This window comes from Cuculus canorus, chromosome 11 (genome assembly GCF_017976375.1).
Source record: "Cuculus canorus isolate bCucCan1 chromosome 11, bCucCan1.pri, whole genome shotgun sequence".
NCBI lineage: Eukaryota > Metazoa > Chordata > Aves > Cuculiformes > Cuculidae > Cuculus > Cuculus canorus.
The window spans coordinates 8,008,062-8,027,221 of NC_071411.1; the positions used below are offsets into that span (position 1 = coordinate 8,008,062).

The 19,160-nt window shown below is 39.7% G+C and overlaps 1 protein-coding gene across 1 annotated transcript in view; it reads left to right on the plus strand.

Annotated features, from left to right (window-relative positions):
* Positions 1–15,167, plus strand: part of LOC104068063 (netrin-4-like) — a 49,258-nt gene extending 34,091 nt beyond the window's left edge. The window contains exons 6-10 of the mRNA XM_009570896.2: positions 6,820–7,033; positions 7,892–8,028; positions 9,049–9,117; positions 9,793–9,963; positions 11,079–15,167. Coding sequence (XP_009569191.2) covers positions 6,820–7,033; positions 7,892–8,028; positions 9,049–9,117; positions 9,793–9,963; positions 11,079–11,215 — 728 coding nt within the window. The 3' untranslated portion in view covers positions 11,216–15,167. The remainder of the gene's footprint in view (positions 1–6,819; positions 7,034–7,891; positions 8,029–9,048; positions 9,118–9,792; positions 9,964–11,078) is intronic.
* Positions 15,168–19,160: the final 3,993 nt, after the last annotated feature.

Genomic DNA, 19,160 nt, shown 5'->3' on the forward strand with positions numbered 1-19,160 from the left:
TTCTCCCTTTGTATAGTTTTCCTTCCCCATAGCTCAGACATCAGTTGTCATCACAGAACTTCATTCTCTGTCATCTACACTCATGCCTACTGGTATAGTATGCTTTTGAAGCTTTCCTCACCTTTTGATGTTCTTCATCAAGATTCCTCTTAAAGACTCAGGTTACACACGCTCCTCTCCTGACTGTATGGCCTGTGATACTACTTAAACTCTCTATGCGCAACACATCTTATGTTGATGGTGTTTTTGTATTCTTTACACTGGATCTTAGTGCCAGCACAGACTGCTTCCACATGACTCCTCCTTTTTGATTTCACAACTTTCACCACAGAACACTGATCAGCAGGCAGGGCTAGGGGCGAGCTTATCTAACTTGTAGTGTTAGAACGCTATATATCTATATATAGATCTATAGTGGCCCCTTTCTAGTCCTGTTTCTACTCTGAGTAGGTTTGCTATAGGGAAATATAGTAATGGAATAAATTGTTGTGCCAGAAGATTAGTTTTCAATCTCATAGTACCCGAAAGAATCTGTGTATGAATTCTTGTATTTAACAGCAGAGTGATGGTGTAGTAACCAACATCATGTGTAATATTAGATAACCACTAAAGTCAAGGAGCAGTGGAGAGCAGCAAAGAGGAAAAAACATTGTTTGAAAATACAGCCTATCTGTGTGGAAACCCTAGAACAGTCTGCCTGGATGAAATCAGACCTTGCCTCTGCCTCTTTTGTCTGGTCTGGTTACAGGCCTCTCAGTACCTCCTGCCAATACTCTGCATAGCAAAAGAAATTTAACTTCTTGAAAGAGCTTTATTCCTCTCGTGCCAGTGAAGTACAATAATGTTCTTTTCACCTGGGAACATGCTGCTGCCAGCAAAAGGCTCCCAAATGCAATTGTTTCCACTCTGACTTGCAAGCTCAAGCCTAGAGAGGTGCCATCCTGCTTTAGACACATTAAAGTCATATGTCTTTTTCTAGATTCCCTATATAGTCAGTGGAGCAACAGTGGGAGCTCTAGGGAATGATTCGTTGCAGTTTAACCTAGATGCCCAAGGCAGATGAGCTGAATTGCCCTCTAGAGAATATTTTTCTTCCTTGACTTAAGAAATATTCTGGATCACTAGCTTGCACTAGAGTTTCTGTTGGTTGAAATGAATCTACCGTTATTGCGGACAGGTAAGCATGACTGTATCAGAGCACGATTGAAGTCAATGGCACCTTCCACAGGCGTGTAAAGGCAGGCATGAATGCTTGCCATATCAAGCTGTATGGAAAGGATATTGTAGAGAGCCTCATCTTTTACAGCAGACTGATGTATGCACAATGCTTCTACCTGTGTAGAAATGCTTCTACCTGCATATATAACTACAGAGTTAAGAGAAACCTGTGAGGACGGTGTTAGTCTGTGCTTTTTCCCTTTTATTTAAGGTGAGGAGGACAATTCCAACAATAAGGTTTGACAAATACCTTAATAGGGTAGTGCACTTCATTTACAGTGCCTCTGCAGAAAGTTTTCAGGAAAAGTTTCACTGCTTTGGTTATTATCAGTGACAGCAAAACCAGAAACACTCATGCAGACAGGCAGAGTTGTAGAACAGACTCAGTTTGGTAGAGGGAATGTTTTGCCCACAGAACCATCATCAGCTCTTCATACCTAGAGCTGATATTAAAATGAAAAGCTTCATGCAAGATGTAAGATAGAGGCCCTCTCCACCATCCGTTAGATTGCAAAACTTGCATTGCTATTAAACTTAATCTCATGTGGTCTGAATAAATTGTTCAGGTTGTGTGACCCTAAAAACAACTCTGGTTACTCAGTAAAAAAAAAAACAGTTACTGTTTTGAGCATTACTAATATGTAAGAAGCCAGGCAATCAGACCGCCAGGTACATTTCACACCTCAGACTGCTGATCATAAATTGAAGAGCTGCCACTTCTGAATTAGCATGTTTGTGAGGATTTCAATGTGCCAATTCCAAGGCATCATCTCACTTTGAGAAAACCACGCAAACAGCACCAGAAAAACAACTCTAAATGAAAAAAACACTCACTGGGCAAGTGCTGAAAGCAGTAATAAACTGCAAACAGCAGACTGAATGGATGATTTTGGTGAGAGCAACCTGGTCCTCAGCTTCCCATTTTAAACTCGGAGGAAAAAGAAAAAAAACCTCAATGGGAGATCAAAACTTGACCCTTGTGTACAGTAGATACTGAGCTGGGAAAGGAAATCTGATGAAAAAGCTGAATGAAATGCTGTGCTAATCCCTTTGAGAAAGCACGCTTGAAGAGTGCTCTGCCATCCAGAGCAAAGTCTAGGTTCAGCTGTGACATCCCCCTCAGGCTCCCAGAAAGTTAACAGGACACTGCCCAGGCCCAGAGAGAGTCTTTAAGCATTAGTCATAATAATGAACAGCATTCTCTCTTAATCACTGCTAGGAGAAAAAAATGTGTATAACAATTGGATGTCCTGGTGCTATCCAAACCACCCTTTGCTGACCCTCCAATATGAGACTGCAAAGACATTCCCCTGGAAAAAAAAATCCATTGAAATTTGACATGTAAGTGTGAATCTGCTATTCCTTTTTGTCTGCAGAGGCAGCCTGCCTCTGATCCCTTTGCTTCTCCTGTTCCTAGCAGCTGGAGATAAATGAGAGCCAAGTCGTGTGCAGAGCCTTGTTTTGAGGCTGCTTAGATCTATGTTAAAAAGAAGGAAGGCATGAAAAGAGCCCCAGAGGAAGGCACACACCTGCCCGTTATTGGGGGTGACAACACAGGATTAAATAGTTTGGATATAGACTTGTATGGGAGCTTTAACTCGGAAGCCTAATCATTTCCTAACCAATGGTTAGAAAAGCTGCTGTATCCTTGGCTCTTTCCTGTGGCTTATTTGGAGGCTTAAGGGATCCTTCTGAAATGTCACTACCTTTTGTATTTACCCTTTGCTTAGATTAAAAAATAATGCAGGCATGTAGACCCATTAAAAAGGGTCTCCAGAAAAACAAGCTTTTTTACTCTAAGCAGTAGGGTTGAAAATTAAAATGTGCCCAGATGCACATGCACACACATGCTCTGAAAAGCTCTGCTTCTCATCCTTTTACTTCTGAGCAGAGGGAGTGAACTCTTAATTGTAATATCACAAAGGCCTGATCACATCGTGGTTCAAAGTCTGTCTTAATCAGCCCTGACCACACACACAGCTGTCTATCTTATTTCCTTCATTTAAGAAACATCAGTGGCTGAGTCAGTCCCCACATCTGACATGCTTTAAAAATTGCCCTGATTTGGTCACATGCTCCAAAGAAGATGCACATGTGTATATTTCAGTTTCAAAAAGCTTTGTTTGATTTTTCATTTTGCCTGGTTTTCATCAAATAGCCAGAGTCTGCTCATAGCTATATCTTATGCAGTATTATTAGGCAGAAGTTTAAGGCAAGATACCTTGAAGTCCACTGAATTACTGGGAGCACTTGCTGTTTTACTATAAGTTTGGACTATACTGTTAGAACCAAAATTATATTTTACATCTGTGTCTAATTACATGGGAAGGACAGCTGTGCTCAGGGCAGACAGATTTATTGAGGACTTGACTGGAGATTGCTGTATGAATTATTCATTTTTCATTATTCCTTGTCTCCTTTTTACAGTAGTTTCTGACAAAACAAACTTAGTATGGGACTGAGAGTAAAAGGCAAGAGGATGCTTTTTGATACTATATTACTGAGAGCCAGTTCTAAAGTACAATGATGAATTTTTTCGTTATGCTGCTGTCAAGGGGAGAACCCAAATAAACCAGCCATCTCTGAACTAGAACTGTCTGCACAACGTCCCTAACATAATTGATGATGCCTTTGACAAACAAGGCCATTGTCATGTCGGCTGGTGTTTTGTTAGACAGGGAGGAGGATGGAGAGAAAACTAGGGTTTGCCAAGAGAAAAGAAGCAAATATCAGCAGGGAAAGATGCTGTGTTGTCAAATAGTGGTTGTCAAAAACCAAATGTAAAAGGGTGAGGTTTTGGAAACTTGCTTTTATGTTTCTTTAATTGTGAGGTTTATCTGCAAATCTGTGGTACTATTAAATAGATAAAACCCAGTCATCAGCAGCTGCCCCTTCAGCATGTGACATGTGGGCTCTTATTTTGGGAGTTACCTTAGATGCACAACTGGGATTTTGGCTGTAATACTCTGGAAGCCAGACAATGTACACACCCAAGCTGAAACGCTAAACAAACACAGACTGAGTAAAGGGTTTGCAAGCCACTTGTGTAACTCATCTGAAAGTGTTGTACATTTATTGATTTAGCTTGCTTTCTGATCCACCAGAAGCTGTCCCAGTTTCTAACTGGGGAATATGCCCCACAGTTCATTTGGGAATATTAGTTTTCCGGAGCTGTAGCCCCCAAATGAGGAGGTGGGGAGGAGGAGGAAGGCACCTTTTTCCTGCTTCCTCATCAGCTCTGCCAATGCTGTCGGTCACTGTCCTGTAATACTTTCCCTTAGGGACAGGATCAGAGAAGTTCCCATCTTCCTGAATCAGGACCTAGTCTCAGTTGGTGATAGGTAGTCTAATGATTTGCCCATCTGTTATGTGACCCTAACTGATGATACCTGAAAACTGCCAAAGAAGATGGACTCAGAAGTTGCAGAAATATAAGAAGTTTCAGGTGGAAACTCCGCAAATAGATTCTACATGCAGAGATACTACAGTGAAATAAGAAAAATGGATTCAAGCCAATCCAGATGTTGGCAACCTCTTCTTGTGGCTCAGACCTATCTCCAGGAAAGGAAGCATATGTTTCCCCTCCTTATCCTCAAATCTATGATAGCAATTTTTTTCAGTGGTGGAGGAACTAAATGTCTCCTCTTTTAGGGTGATGTAGTCGGCCCTGCAAAAATCTGGAAGAATATAATTCAAGTTGAGCAGCAACAAATCAGAACTTGCTTTTGAAACTGTCAGTGCTAATGAGCACTTCATTGTTACACCTGCACTCCAGAACTGACAGCAAAATCCCTGGGTTTGCTCCCAAAGTTAAGATTGCTTTGTGGCAAACAGGCGAGCCTGCTGCCATCGGCCAACCAGCTCATTGTGTTGAGTACATTGCCCATGACAGCACGCTTATTTTCTGTCCTTAGGCTATTGTGCGAGTGTCCCTTGAAAACAACGGACTGAGATCCATCTACTGCAGAGTGTAATAATATTATTAAAAATATTGGCATAAAGAACACAGGGCATGGTGAAAAAAATAACTATGTTGTAAGAAGATCATAAGAGAAATGCACTTTAAAAAAAATTGCTCAACCTTTTTTCTCCTACTATTTTCAAAAGATATTTTCTTTTCTAGAGCATCAAATATGAGGTTGCAGATGAAAGGGAATCTGTCCCTGCTAAACTCAGTGCTCTTTATAGTCATATACTTGCCCATTCCCCTTGGAAAGTGATGTGTGGAATCAGAGTGTTCATTTGGTCTCTTATCTGTGAGCTCATGAAGAAAAGTAGTTTGATTAGAAGCAATGATGGGCAAACTTCAAAAGCTTTGGAGATCATGTTTAGTTCAGATAAGCATCCAAAAGGCTGGCCCCTGATCCAAACTATCTAAACACCTTGGGTGTCCAACATTTAACTGAAAATCTCTGTCAAAGTGGGTCTTAGCCACAAGATTTTTATTTCTGCCCTCTTCCAGATGGATGGAGTAGTGATGCATTTCCTTTTCAGTCTCTGCTACAAGCAAAAGCCAGGGCACACTGCTTTGTAAATACAAAAAAAGAGCTGAAATATGAAGCCTTGGAGTTCAGCTCAGTTCTCATTTTAATCAAACTTGTTGGAATATCAGAAATGAGTGGGTGTGTTTATTGCTTGTGTTTTACCTCTGCAGAGCTGTTGGCATGGGGCTTGACCATCTCAGCTAGCCTCTGCCCTGAAGGAAAGAAGTTGACTGTGTTGGTTTTGCACCACTATCTGTATGACTTTCCAGCTGATGCTGTCACATTGGGAACAACACGGGTGGTGCAGGATTATGACAATTTATTGTCTGTGAAGGCAGAGTTCCCCACAGGAGCTATGTAACAGCCTGTTTTTCTACCAAGTTACCTTGAGTTGCCCAGGCTGGTGTTAAACTGGCAATAGTGAAAGATCTGGTTTTTTTCCCTCTTATTTGCTCATCTCCAGCTACAGGTAAAATAGGTCTAGTGAGTTTAGAGATCTCATTCTGTCTACCTTCCTTATAAAAAATCTGTTCATGTATTTGTACAAAAAATTTCATGAGTTTCCTTACACACACACAATACTGCACAGTGAGACACAGCCCTTAGAACTCACAGTGAAGGAACTGGTGGACTCTTTGGAGGCAGAAATCAAAAAAAATGTTTCGGGTCATCTGAACCACCTGTATAAACTACATCTAGCCCCAAAGGAAGCAGTAGTGTTGTGATTTCTGTGTTCAGAGGGAAGACAACATAAGCAATAGCTATTGTTTTTTACCTTGTCCATGCTAGTGAATGTTTTTGTGAACACATTAAAAATGAGCACACAGTGGACGCTGCCTGCACTGCTTCAAAACCCCACATGTTCCAGATTTGTGTAGTACAGAAGAATTCAATTTCACACATAAATAAGTCCCAGTTGTATTTGTTGTGCTGTGCTTAATGAATTAAAAATAAATAATATTGCAAATGTAGGCTGCCAAAGCAATGTTTACAAGTTCTGAGCTAAAGCTGCCTAGAGTAAGGAAGAGGGCATGAGTTTATCAGCCTTGCAAAAATGTTGCTTAATCAGATGATACCTGGGAAACATAATCTGTCACCTCTTACCATATCTCCATAGCTTGTGCCTGCCAGCCAATGGGCTCAGTCAACGCAACTTTCAGCAGAAGCTGGCGATGCCATCCCAAGACAGGATTCTGCTACTGCAAGCCAGGAGTGGCAGGCCCCTACTGTGATAGATGTCTCATGGGTTACTGGGATTTTGGAGAAAATGGCTGTCGCCCTTGTGACTGTGCCAGAGACTGCGACCAGCATACTGGAAACTGCTTCGATGGGTAATGAAGCCCTTTGGATTCACTTTGAGATGGGATTCTTTGAAATGAAATAAAGATTAATTGAAATACTGCAGAAAGGACAGTAATTGGAGGATGCTGGAAGGTGTGCAATCACTTGAAAAGGTGGCTGCAAATCATAAAAGGTTTTTTAGATTCTGTTTGGTAGCTGGCACACTGTATTATACAAGGCAGTCTTGAAATTATGACTTTTTGCAGTAATCCACAAGCATCTCCACAAGCCCATGGAAATGTTCAAGGCCAGGTTAGATGAGGCTATGAGCAACCTGGTCTAGTGGAAGGTGTCCCTGACTATAGCAGGGGGGGTGGAACTGCATGATCTTTGAGGTCCCTTCCAACCGAAACCATTCTATGAAATATGTACAGTGTCTTCAAATATACCTGTTAGACTTGGAAACAGATGGAAGAGTCTGGAGAGCTTGCCATTCATCTGTGCCCAGGATAAAATGAATTACAGGGTCTCCCTCTTGTTTCTAGAGAGCAGGCATCTGTACCCTAAACATGCATTAATCAGCACAGAAATCCTACAGGTTGCTGAGTGAGTGCAGTTTTATGGATCCTGCAGCTGTCCACAGTTCTAGTGAAATCAACAAGTGGTCACAAAATCAAAAAAAGACCCAATACATAGTTACTTTTTAAAAGGCTAACTCAGCAGTGGTAAGGTCTAAATAAAAGCCTAGATCTTGAGATCTCTATATATGGCATGAAGTCTTGCCCTTATTTGCACTCCCTGCCTGCAGCAAGCAAGCTCACCTGTCTGGAGAGAGCCACAGGCTACGAACTCCTGCTTCCCAACCACCTCCTGTCCTAACCAAGTCTTCTGTTTTATGTATCCCCCAGCTATGACAACGAGCCATTCTTTAATATCCCCATTGGGGGACGAATCCCTGACCTTGTGCAAACACCAACCAATGAGAGTGAAGAGGAATGGAAATGGAATGACCATGAGCAGGGGTTTTCCGCGCTCAGGCACCCAGGTACAGCACAGACTCTGGGAACATTTAGTAATTTCATTCAGTGCCAGTTCTTTCTTCTCTCCACCCTGACTTAAATTCCTCCATTCACCTCTATATTGTCTGCCCCCATCTGCTGGCAATATCTGCTAATCTGAACTATATAGGTTATCATTACATTTACATTGTCATTTTCCAAGCCAACTGTTACATCCCGCTTTGGTTTGGGAAATTGGTAATTTATAAATAAGATTGTGTGGAAAAAATACTCCCCTTTTGTTGTCACAGTTGTAGCCATAAGGCTTATGTTTTTACAAGCTCCTTCTCGGGCATTCAGTTGCTGTTCAGAAATTCCAGTGTTATTTGTACAAAGATGGTGTCAGCCATCATTGAAGTGCACCACCTCTGGGGTGAAATGCAAGAGTAAGATACCCCTGGTGCACAACAGCTCAAGAGAGAAAGTAGTACAGCTAAAGTTAGAAAGTAAGTAGGCTTATAGAATGAAATGGAGACTTTAATACTTAGTCCTGAGTTTTGCTTGCCTTATATAAAGGTCAGCACTTACCAGCATCAGTGGCTTTGTAAGACCCAGAGACAATAGTGGCTTTGTAAGACCCAGAGACAATAGTGCCACCTATTGCATATCTTGGCTTTTCTGAGAGGGATATTACCTTAATGCCAGCAAGGATCAGCATTTCTTATCTTATGGGATTGAACAAGGGTGTTATTACTTACATGATTTACACCTGCATCTGATTCTTACAAATCTGTTTATTAGTATCAGTTTATTAACTGCACATTAGACTCCACGAGGGTTGCATTTTACTTGACAGTACTGGTCAGATTTCAGAACAATTATTGTACCATCTGAGAAGAAACAGATCTGCAAATAACTGAGCTCACTCTCAAACATACTCTCAAGATCCATCCAGATTATGAGAGCTATATATGCATAACTTTATAATTGAGTATCATTTGTGTTTCTTTTCTCTCTCATGTCATGGCTTTTGTCCAACCCTTTGTGTTCTGTGGTTTTCCTGCTAGAAAAGTGTGTGTGCAAAGAAAAGGTGCTTGGGAGTGTCACTGACTTCTGCCAAATGAAATATGCTTATGGTAAGTGGGTGATGTGCCCTCAAGGTATGATAATTTCACAGTGTTCTCTCTATGCATGTTATTAGCTAGTATCTATGAAAAATGCCAGGACTGGCTAAGACATGAAAGAAGAGGCAAGATTTCTTCTGCTTTTTTTGTCTAGTGACATGTCCAGCTTCTGATCAGAACTGAATGGCATTTTTCATGTAAGGCTCCATGGTGTCTGCTTTCCACCCAGTTAGCTTCCCTCTTTAAAACGGGAGTGCTAGAACTGTAACTCGGTGGAATGGTTGGCATCTACATCAAGAGTAAATGATAAAACCCTTGCATTTAAACTGCTATTGTTTTAGCCCTCATTATGCAAGTTTGAATGTCCATACTTGTTCACCAAGACTGTATTTAATACTGTGGTTTATGAGCACCTTGTTCATGTCATCATATGAAATAAGAAAGGAAAGCTCTGGGATCCAAAGGTTTGATGTGTTTGTGTCATGACACAAAAAAGCCTACATGTGGGGCCGATCTAGATGAGACTACCTTGCCAAAAAGTTATAGGTTCCTATTAAAGGAACATAAATTTCTCATGTCAAATAGATGTCTTCTGTCGAGGTGTTAAAATTTTACCTTTTAGCCGCATAAACCAAAACTCATTCAGAAATTCATTGTTGGTCTCTATCTTGGTATGTATTTTCGCAGTAATAAAAGCAAGAATCCTCTCAGCTCATGACAAAGGGACTCATGCAGAAGTTGTTGTGAAAGTGAAGAAGGTCCTGAAATCAGGCAAAGTGAAAATTGCTCGGAGCAACAGAAGCATTTACCCAGAATCCTGGACCAACAGGGGATGTACATGTCCCATTCTCAATCCTGGTAAGGACAAAATGCTTACCAGGTATTTTCCTTCCCCTGTAAACAGTGGTGACCATTCATTATGAACATTAGCTATGGCTACTCAACACTTGAGTCCTTCCAGAGGCACCAAAGTCCCACACCAAAGACAGAGTCAATAGACGGCTGAAGTTAAAAAGCATTTTCTTATTAGAGTACACAGTTTTATCAAAAGGCCCAAAGGTCCTGAAAATGTTTTCAGTGACTTTATTCAATCTTCCAGAATATTTGTGACTAGAAGAATGTTAGATTTTCTTGTCTTACTTGGTGTGAAATCAAATTAATTTGGTTTTATGGTCTCCATCCATGATTGGTTTCCAGTATGCTGCAGGTTGTCAGCTTTAGGCTTTGAGGTAACAAACCACTGAATGCAGCAGAGTTTACAGTAGTAGAAAGAAGACTTACTTTTCCTTATTTGAAACCGTTACAAAGGCATAGAAGAAGTTAGATTCTCTCTGCTTTCCAATGTTTTCATAATAATTTCTAGTTTTTACAAAAAGAAGTAAAGCATGATCTGACAGAATGAGGAAGAAAACTATTTAGATGTAAAAATACAGGACTTTTTTTTCTCACAAACATTTTTTTCTTTATAGAGAAGGCTTTTTGAGGCTTTGCTACCTGTATCTTAAGATTCTAATCTAGGAAATCGGGCTTACTATTTTCATGTATAATACCGGCTTCCGTATCTGTTCAGATAAAATTCTGCTACTCATCATACCTACCAGCCAGGAGTAATGACACACAAGGAATTACACTGGCTTCAAACAAAGGTCAGACAGCTCAAACTGAAACCTGGCCACTGGCTCATGGAGGTGTTGAATTTGTAAGTGGTAAAATCACTGGAGCTAAACCAATTTGTAGTTGTAATTCCTGAGCGTAATCATATGACAACATTGAACTTGTGTGCCCAGGAGTTAGCACTGGCGATATGTACGTGAAAGTATGTTTACACATAAGATTGTACATACATAAACTGGATGAGGCTGGCTAAGATGCTGCATGTCAGATGCTTATGAAATAGAGAAATTATGCATTTATTTCTGTTTTCTTCTATTTATTGATTGAAGTTTTTCCTATTCTTTTTTTTTTTAAACTAGGTACTGACTATCTTATAGCAGGCCAGGAGGACTCTAGGACAAGCAAACTCCTTGTGAACATGAACAGCCTGGTGAAACCCTGGAAAGCATATTTGGGAAAACAAGTATCAGATATTCTTCGAACTGAGTGCAAATAATTTCTGCTTTGGAAGTTACAGTGCTGAACTTTGCCTTTTAGTAACACTGCAGTGAAAGGTGTAGTTAGTTCATGCATTCCCATTCAACACGCTCCTAGCTGAAGTGATGAAAGGAGACTTGCCATCCTTTCTCCTTCCACGTGCTTAGACAGGAAAATTGGGACTCGACTACTTTTTTTTCAGAAAATGCACAGCCTTATCATACAAAATTAAGTAGTGCATCACACATAGGTTACAAGTCAGTTCTTAATTTGATCCTGATTCCATGCAGCCAGAGAATAATTTTACAAGGCAAAACTAAATATATGGATTAGCATTTCCATACTTCAGGTCAGAGCCTGATATTAATATGTATAAGCTGCTTACATAATGCATTCTTTACTTGGGTGTAGGTTTTTTTATAAGTGACCACTAACAGGCAGCAGTTTCTTCCAGCTTTACAAGTGGCATAATATTAAACAAGCATGTTGAATAATACTTATTTAAAAGAGCTCAGATTGATTTAACGTCAGACTGCAATTATGCCAATGTAGCATGTTGCTTTCTAGAAGGCAGCATTATCCCAAACTAACGTGATTTATCTCACAACACGGTCCTTTATAGATGTACACTTCTACAATCAACGCTTAGTGCTGAGATCTGCCACAGAAAGCACCTTGGCTCAAACCTGAATCCAAATCCTCCCCTTGCTCCTGACGTACTTTTGCTCTTTGCTGTGTTGCTTTAGTCTGTAACACCACAAAAGTTTCACAGCGATTACCACTAAAAAGCCTTATGTTAGGAAGGAGCCAAAACATGTGAGGAACTAGTAACTGCTGTAACACTGAGATTGTTAACACTACAAAAGCTACAGGGCAGAAGCAGGAGGAGGTAAATGGATTGGCTGGACTGAGTATTCAATGAGGTATCTATAGTTACTGTGAGAGCAACCTGGCTATTCAAACTGTGCTGAAGTCCTGTGGCATTTCATTGCACTTTGCGCTTTCATTCTGCTTTATTTCTCTTGGTCACACTTCAAGTTAAGATACTGAAGCTAGGCTCCCTTCCCATTGTGCCTGGGGATCATTTTCCCCTCCACAGAAGTATAGGAGTGGTAACATCTTCACTCTAGGTAAGAATTGTTCTGTTCTGCAAAAACATTCTTTCTAAATCAATCTTACCCTACCCTATAGTAATTAACAGGTAGCTACTTAAATCATCCCCTAACAATATTTTGAGGAAACTGTAGTTTAAGACCTGTCCCCTGTTTAAGGACTCACAATCAAATGAAGCTGGTTGCAGTATATTTCCTCATCAAGTAAAGCAGAAATTATAATGAGTCAGTCTATTTTTTTCAGGGGGCTCCAGAGAAAAATATGAAATATGCTACTTTTGCATATTTCTATTTCATGTCTATATTTTTTAATGCTCTCAGGATAGAGGAGATATCTTCATTTAGCATTGTGTGAGCAGCACATAGGGTACCTAGAAAAGCCTAATATTAATGCAGAAGGATGGAAACCATAGTCCACAACTTAGGCCATTGGTTTGATATTTTTATGACTGGGAACCTGAAAAAAACAGCTTCTTCCATTCTATTTGTTGCTGTTTTCCTTTTAACTTCACATTGGTTGAACAGCAGAAGAATCCTCACCTCATTTGGAAACAGATGACAGGCAGGTATTTACAAAATAAAAGCCCCACTTTTCTCCCAACATTGCATAAACAGTGTTTCTTCCTCCCCCGTTTTCAGAGTCTCCCCTCTTCCATTGCCATTGCTTTCCCTCTTTCACGTCATTATTTATTTGTTGTTACCTCCTCTGGTATCCAACAATGTGGCATCTCCAACAAGCCATTTAATTAATGTAATAAAACACTTTTTTAACTAAGGAATTTGGCTTCATTTGAAATGTCAGCTTACAGAAATTAAGAGCTTAGCAACTGATTTCTTTACTGTGTCCAGAAATCGTCTCACAACAAAAAGACTGACTAGTTCTCTTTCATGTTTTGATAAAAATAAAGATGTGTACATGAATTTACAGTCTGTTCTCAAAGGGCCTCTCAGAATAAATGAAAATCAATGTAGGTTTAGAACTAAGCTAAGGAACACACTTTTCAACACAGGCCATTATACCTGCAGGGGGTCTTATTTAACAATGATGGTATTACATTTTGGTTTATAGTCAGTACCATATTAAAGCAAACTCCCATATTCCACTTTTTGTGCCAGATTGGTGATTTTGTGGCAGGGTAAATGTATGCATAGTTCCCTTCTGTGGCTGAAAGTTATTTTTTAACAAGGTAATTTACAAGCATTTCTAGCGACTACTGGTAGAAATACTATTTGGAACAAGAATATTGATATCCTGATGTGTTCTCTTGGGGCCTACTATAATACAGTGATTAAAAAATACCAAATGCAAACAGGGTTGTATGCAAACAAGATAATCAGTACATCACACATTTAAGATCTCAAAAGGAGTGATACCTACACACACTTTAGAGAGAAGTGTAAAGTCAGTAGGGGAACACAAAATCAATCATCTAATTTCTTCTCCTAGTTTCCCATTCTTTTTAATCTTTAATTTACTTGCATGTTCCTATACAGCTAAATCTACTTAATTTCCTCCATTAAGTAGAAAAATTGCATATTTTGTTCCAGCTACAAGCTCTTGTTTAATGGTTTTGCTAAACAGAATAACAGGTATTCCATAAGCATTTAATTTAATTTGAAAGTAAAAATGAAAGCATGTTAGGGTGAGTCGACACTGCAAGTTGACATTTTATTGGTATTATTACTTCTGCTAATCAGGTATCTATCTCTGAGAATAAAATTCCAACTCACACAGAGCTACCACGTGCAATCTCTTTGTTCAGCAGTGCTAGAATCCAGGTAGCATTTAAGTGTCCAAATAGAAGTGAACTGCATAGATCAAGTTAGAACTGTTATTGATTCAAGAAGAGATGAGAAAGTTTAAATTGATCACCATGAGACTTCAGAAAGGAAAAAAGATATTTTCTTGTGTACTGCTACCTGAAATGAAGATGAGCATGAGAGCACAGGATGACAACTGTCCTCCTAGTAGCAGCAAGCAAGGTAATACATAATAAATTCAAAGAACTACCACAGAATATGTAGTACCCCTGGACCAAAAAAAAAAGAATTGTTTTGTAGGCCTGTGTACAATATCACATCTCTTGTAATCCTCACTGTGCCTGTGTGCCTTAGGTGACACAGTAATACAAAAACTACTAACATGGAAAAAATGATTAATTTGACCAATATAAAAACGGCTGGACAGTTTTTCAGTACATCTGAAATAGGACCCATCTTTAACATTGCTACACGAACAACGCCACAGCACCCTAATGGGCAGAGTGTCTCACAACCACATACTGAACGGTAGCAATGAAGTGTCACTTGCAAATCCTTCATAAGGATGAAATAAAAGCCTCTACTCACAAGAAAAGTGTGGAAAGCTGAAGAAAATATCTAATAGGAAAATGTATAATAGGGCAGGTGATAGCTGGAAGCAGAAGCACATGTAACTTCCCACAGACAGCAGCAAACTCAGTATTGCTGGAGGTCAAGTAGCTCTCTGTAGCAGCTGTGCAGCACATGTATCTATGAATACATGATCATTCTGGCACCATTGACCCTTAAAGCATCAAAGTAGTTCATTAAATGGCCATTGTGAGTGCTGAGCCCTAACTCCAATGTACTGACATTGCTGCTAATGCTTCTCCAGCTTCTGCTCCTGGCAAGCAGCTAAGGAGGAAAATATACCTAGACAAAACCTTTGTGCACCTTCCGAGTGGCTCACTGCCATAAAGAATTAGCTTTGTCCGTAATATTTACGTCTCTCAATTTTTCCAGGCTGCTTGATGTAAGCTTTCTTTAAATTGATATAATTCACATGATGAGCTCCCACAAGCTCCCCAGATGTGGAAAAGTCAGTGTGTTGTGTTGTAGCACTTTTTTTTTTTTTGACTGAAAACTTTAATTAAAAATACTCAGACATTTATATGGTTGTGAGGTTTGGGATCTAATTTTAAAATTTTAAACCATGCAGTCCTCAAACCACGTGCATGTTAATTCTTTTTAAGTTAATAAACCACAAGCATTCCAAACATCAGGCTATTGCTTTCATAGTGTTAGCAGAGTCAGGCAAATGGAGAAATGCATTTAGCTAATAAGGCAACCATGATACATGATGTTCTTCTGCTGAGCAACTTAGCAAAAAAAAAAAAAGAAATTACATTTGGTATGAGAACACATGCAGATTAGAAACAAAAACAGGTTCAGTTAATTTATGTAAATGGCATGTTAATTCAATAACTGATCAAAACACAATCCTGCAAAATCTTACATGTAGGTACTTGGCAGGTGCTTAATTCCCCTAAGAAATATAAACATGAAGTTTTACTGGTTTGAAGTCTAATGAGGTCTAAAAAATACTTAACAGGTCCTAAACTGCTCCTTTACAGAGAGTTGATTTGTGGAACACAAGGCACAAAAACAAATGCATGACAGGTAGACAGAAGATGCCTTACCAATAAATGCTCAGAACTTCGGTCGATAAAATCTGCTCATGTCAATCTCCATACTTAAAACCAAGCCAGTCTACTACAGCGACCTATCCTTGCAACTCTACATCATAGTTGCACTTACTCTTCAGGGCACTGTACAAGTTCTTACCTTACATATATACTTCTACTGAGAAAACTGTACCCCTAAGACCCAGTCTTCATTCTTCACTCTTTCATGATGTAATATTCATGTTCTTGTCATGCAGCTTAGTGATGAGAAACATTATGCCATACCACTTGCACACACACAGGTCTGAGTCTTAAAAGAGATTTTTGATGCAGTGGACTGTCCCTTTGCATTGGTACTAGATAACAGCTTTATGTCAGGTGTAGTGCTTTCATGACAAGTAACAACAGGCCAGCATGGGATAGCGTACCGTATGAGATCTGCCAGCCTAGACTCTCAGGCCCTTGGCTCTTCTGCATTTGGAACAAATAAGCCTAGGTCTGAAAATATTAACTGCAATTCAATTGTAACATGGTTTTGTAAGAAAAATCACAAGCACTGGGGATATTTCAATTGTTAACTGTGCAGGTAACACCCATTAATAACATCTGTACACATTCCCAATATGAAAAGATAATGGTTATCAGCTGGACTTATTCTAAATCAGCAGTTTCACACACAGCATGGGAAATGCTAACTACAAGCGTGGCATCCAACTATCCAATTCTGCCAACCTTCGCTTGTTAAACGCAGGGCCAAAGTGGAAGAATATCAGGTGGATCCAATCTAGTTCATTAGTTTTGATTCTTTATGTTGCAAGAGGGAAGAAGAGATGGTCCCTTGGACCAGGTAAGGGAACAGTCAATATTCAAAGGAATCAATACGAGTATTTGGGTGCATATGAGAAGGGGACAAAATAGAAGCAAAAGGAAAAGGGTAGCAGTAGCAACACACTCCTCCTAACAGTAAGAAAAAGGTCAGAAACCACATATGAATAAATCAAAAACCCCTCTCCCACACACAGCACTCCATGAAGTGAATAACTGCATATGAGGGGATGCTTTCACCTTCTTAGGAAGCATAAGGAACTTGTTCCACTGACAGACAAACAAGCCAGCTGGACCCGTCATCAGATCTGGTACAGCAAATCCTATGTTCACTTACCCTTCACATCATTGTTGCGGCATCTGGGTTAATCTGCAATGTGCAGTCACTACAAATCTTCCTGTGCTCTTTGTTTTGGCTGTGACAGGGCCTTCATGAGCTGTCTGCTCACAGATCTATCAATATCAAGTTGCAATATGCTATTTGTAAAAAAACCAAACCCCAAACTACCTCCCACCACCCAAAACCATTAGTTTATGCTAATAACATGGAATTCACTGGAGGAAACACACACAAAAAGAGGAAATAAAAGGAAAGTCTAAGGATTCTTGAGGAAAGTAAAGTCAGTAAGAGGAGAAAATCACAGCCCTACATCAGTCAGTCATGGCCATACACTCTACTCGTGACACCACTTTCACCTACATTTGTCTTCCTTGCAATAGAAAAAGAGGGGGTTTTGTATATCAAGCAGAAAACTCTGCACTCTACACAAGCAGGATAATATCTAATAATTTCAATTAGCTTAGCCAATGGCAGAAAATTAAGCAGTATTCCAAGCGTTTCAGTGTGTTATACAGGGCTACTTGTAGTGGATCTGAATGTGTGAAAAGGCTGTTCCATGGTTTACATTTACTAATATTACAGTATTTTAGCAGTCTTTGACCTATTTCTTGGCATTCATAGTATCAAGATACATTAACATTTGAGAAAGATAAGCTGCTGATTCTTCCATGCTCTGCTATGGATCCATAAGTCTTGAACTTAACAGTGATCCATGAACCATATTTGATTCGATCTTGCATTACCAGGAAGGAATTATAACACTAGTATTACAATTGTTGATGAACCTTCTCCTCTCTTCCTCTACTGAGTGGGTCTTCTCACAAGTTTTCAGTATCACTAACAAAATATCAGCTTCCGAGGGGTTAAAAACAGTTTGAAAACAACTGCAGACACGCTGGTGCTGTTCAACAAAATGAAGTCACATCCAATGAATACAGCTGATTAAGAATAAATGACTGCCGGTGCCTTCTCTACACTGTCCCACGCTAATACTGCTAGAATTTTAATGAGAAGTAAAACAAGAGTCTAAGCAGCATATAATATCCTTTTTTTCTTTCCTAGGAATAAGAAAGTAGGTTCTACCTATTTAAGTAAAAACTGTCCTCAAAGAGATCCATTGACGTGTGATCAGATAAGTGCCTTAGATGAACAGGCGACATCACTGTAAGGTTTAACAAGGACATTCTCAATAAGAACTGCATGGGATATAGATCTTGTTTCCAGCACAGCCCTGCCAGATCCCCAGATCTAATGATCCTTAGAATAAACTGCAAGATAAACATCTCCCTCCAGACACTGTTGCGTACATCATTCCTGTTGCAGGGAAGACACAAAAAAAGGTCATTTTCACCCTGAAGCAAGGTCAGCACTGCAGGGAAGTTACTAAACACAAGCTAAAATTAGGTCTTTGAAATACAGGTAGCTGCAGAGAAAAGCAGAATAAAAAGTAACGAGCAACTTTTCAACACATTCTGAAAACGCAATTTTATCTAATTTTAACTGCTTTTCAGTAATTACATTTTAGGGTATATTTTATGATAAAACATTTATACCTATAACTTACAAGTTTTATTGGCAATCTTTATCAGGAGATGGAACACATGCTCCACTGGTCCAAGCTTAAATCCAACTGCAGGAACAAGTTCCCCATGACACTATTAGGTTCAGTTCTACCGCTACTGCAAGATCAGGACTCTTGCATTTTGTGTTGTGCGCAGATGCTAGAAATAGAGCATTGCCTGTAGAGCACTGAGGCAACGTGGGAAAGAAAAGCACAGCAGAAAAAAATAGGAGGCAAACTGTTCTTAGAACAGAGCACTCCTTCACAGACAGCTCTTGCTTCTTCACAAGTAATGCATTGGATTTCCATTTGAACAACCAAAAGCTTGGGTGCATGTGATGTTTTTGTTGTATTTGGTGCCCAGTGTTTATCTGATTGCCTAAGATTTCATTTTCATGGTCCAACTGCCTACATGCCAAGGTTTATCACTGTCGCTTTTGTGCCCATGTACTCAGGTTAACTTGGCATTTGTTTTCCTAGGCCTGAAAGTCACACTGAGAAGCTCTGTCACACTTTGTTTCTTTTAAAAGCAAAGAGATGCTGCGAGTAGCTGTTATCCATGCCCTCAGAACCCAGTAGTTGTTAGCCACTTAATTGCCTACCATCTTTTTTGACAATCCAACAGCTGTACTGAAATATAAACAGCACAAACACACTGTAAAATTTAACAGAAAGTTCCCTCAAACACTCACAAGCATCAT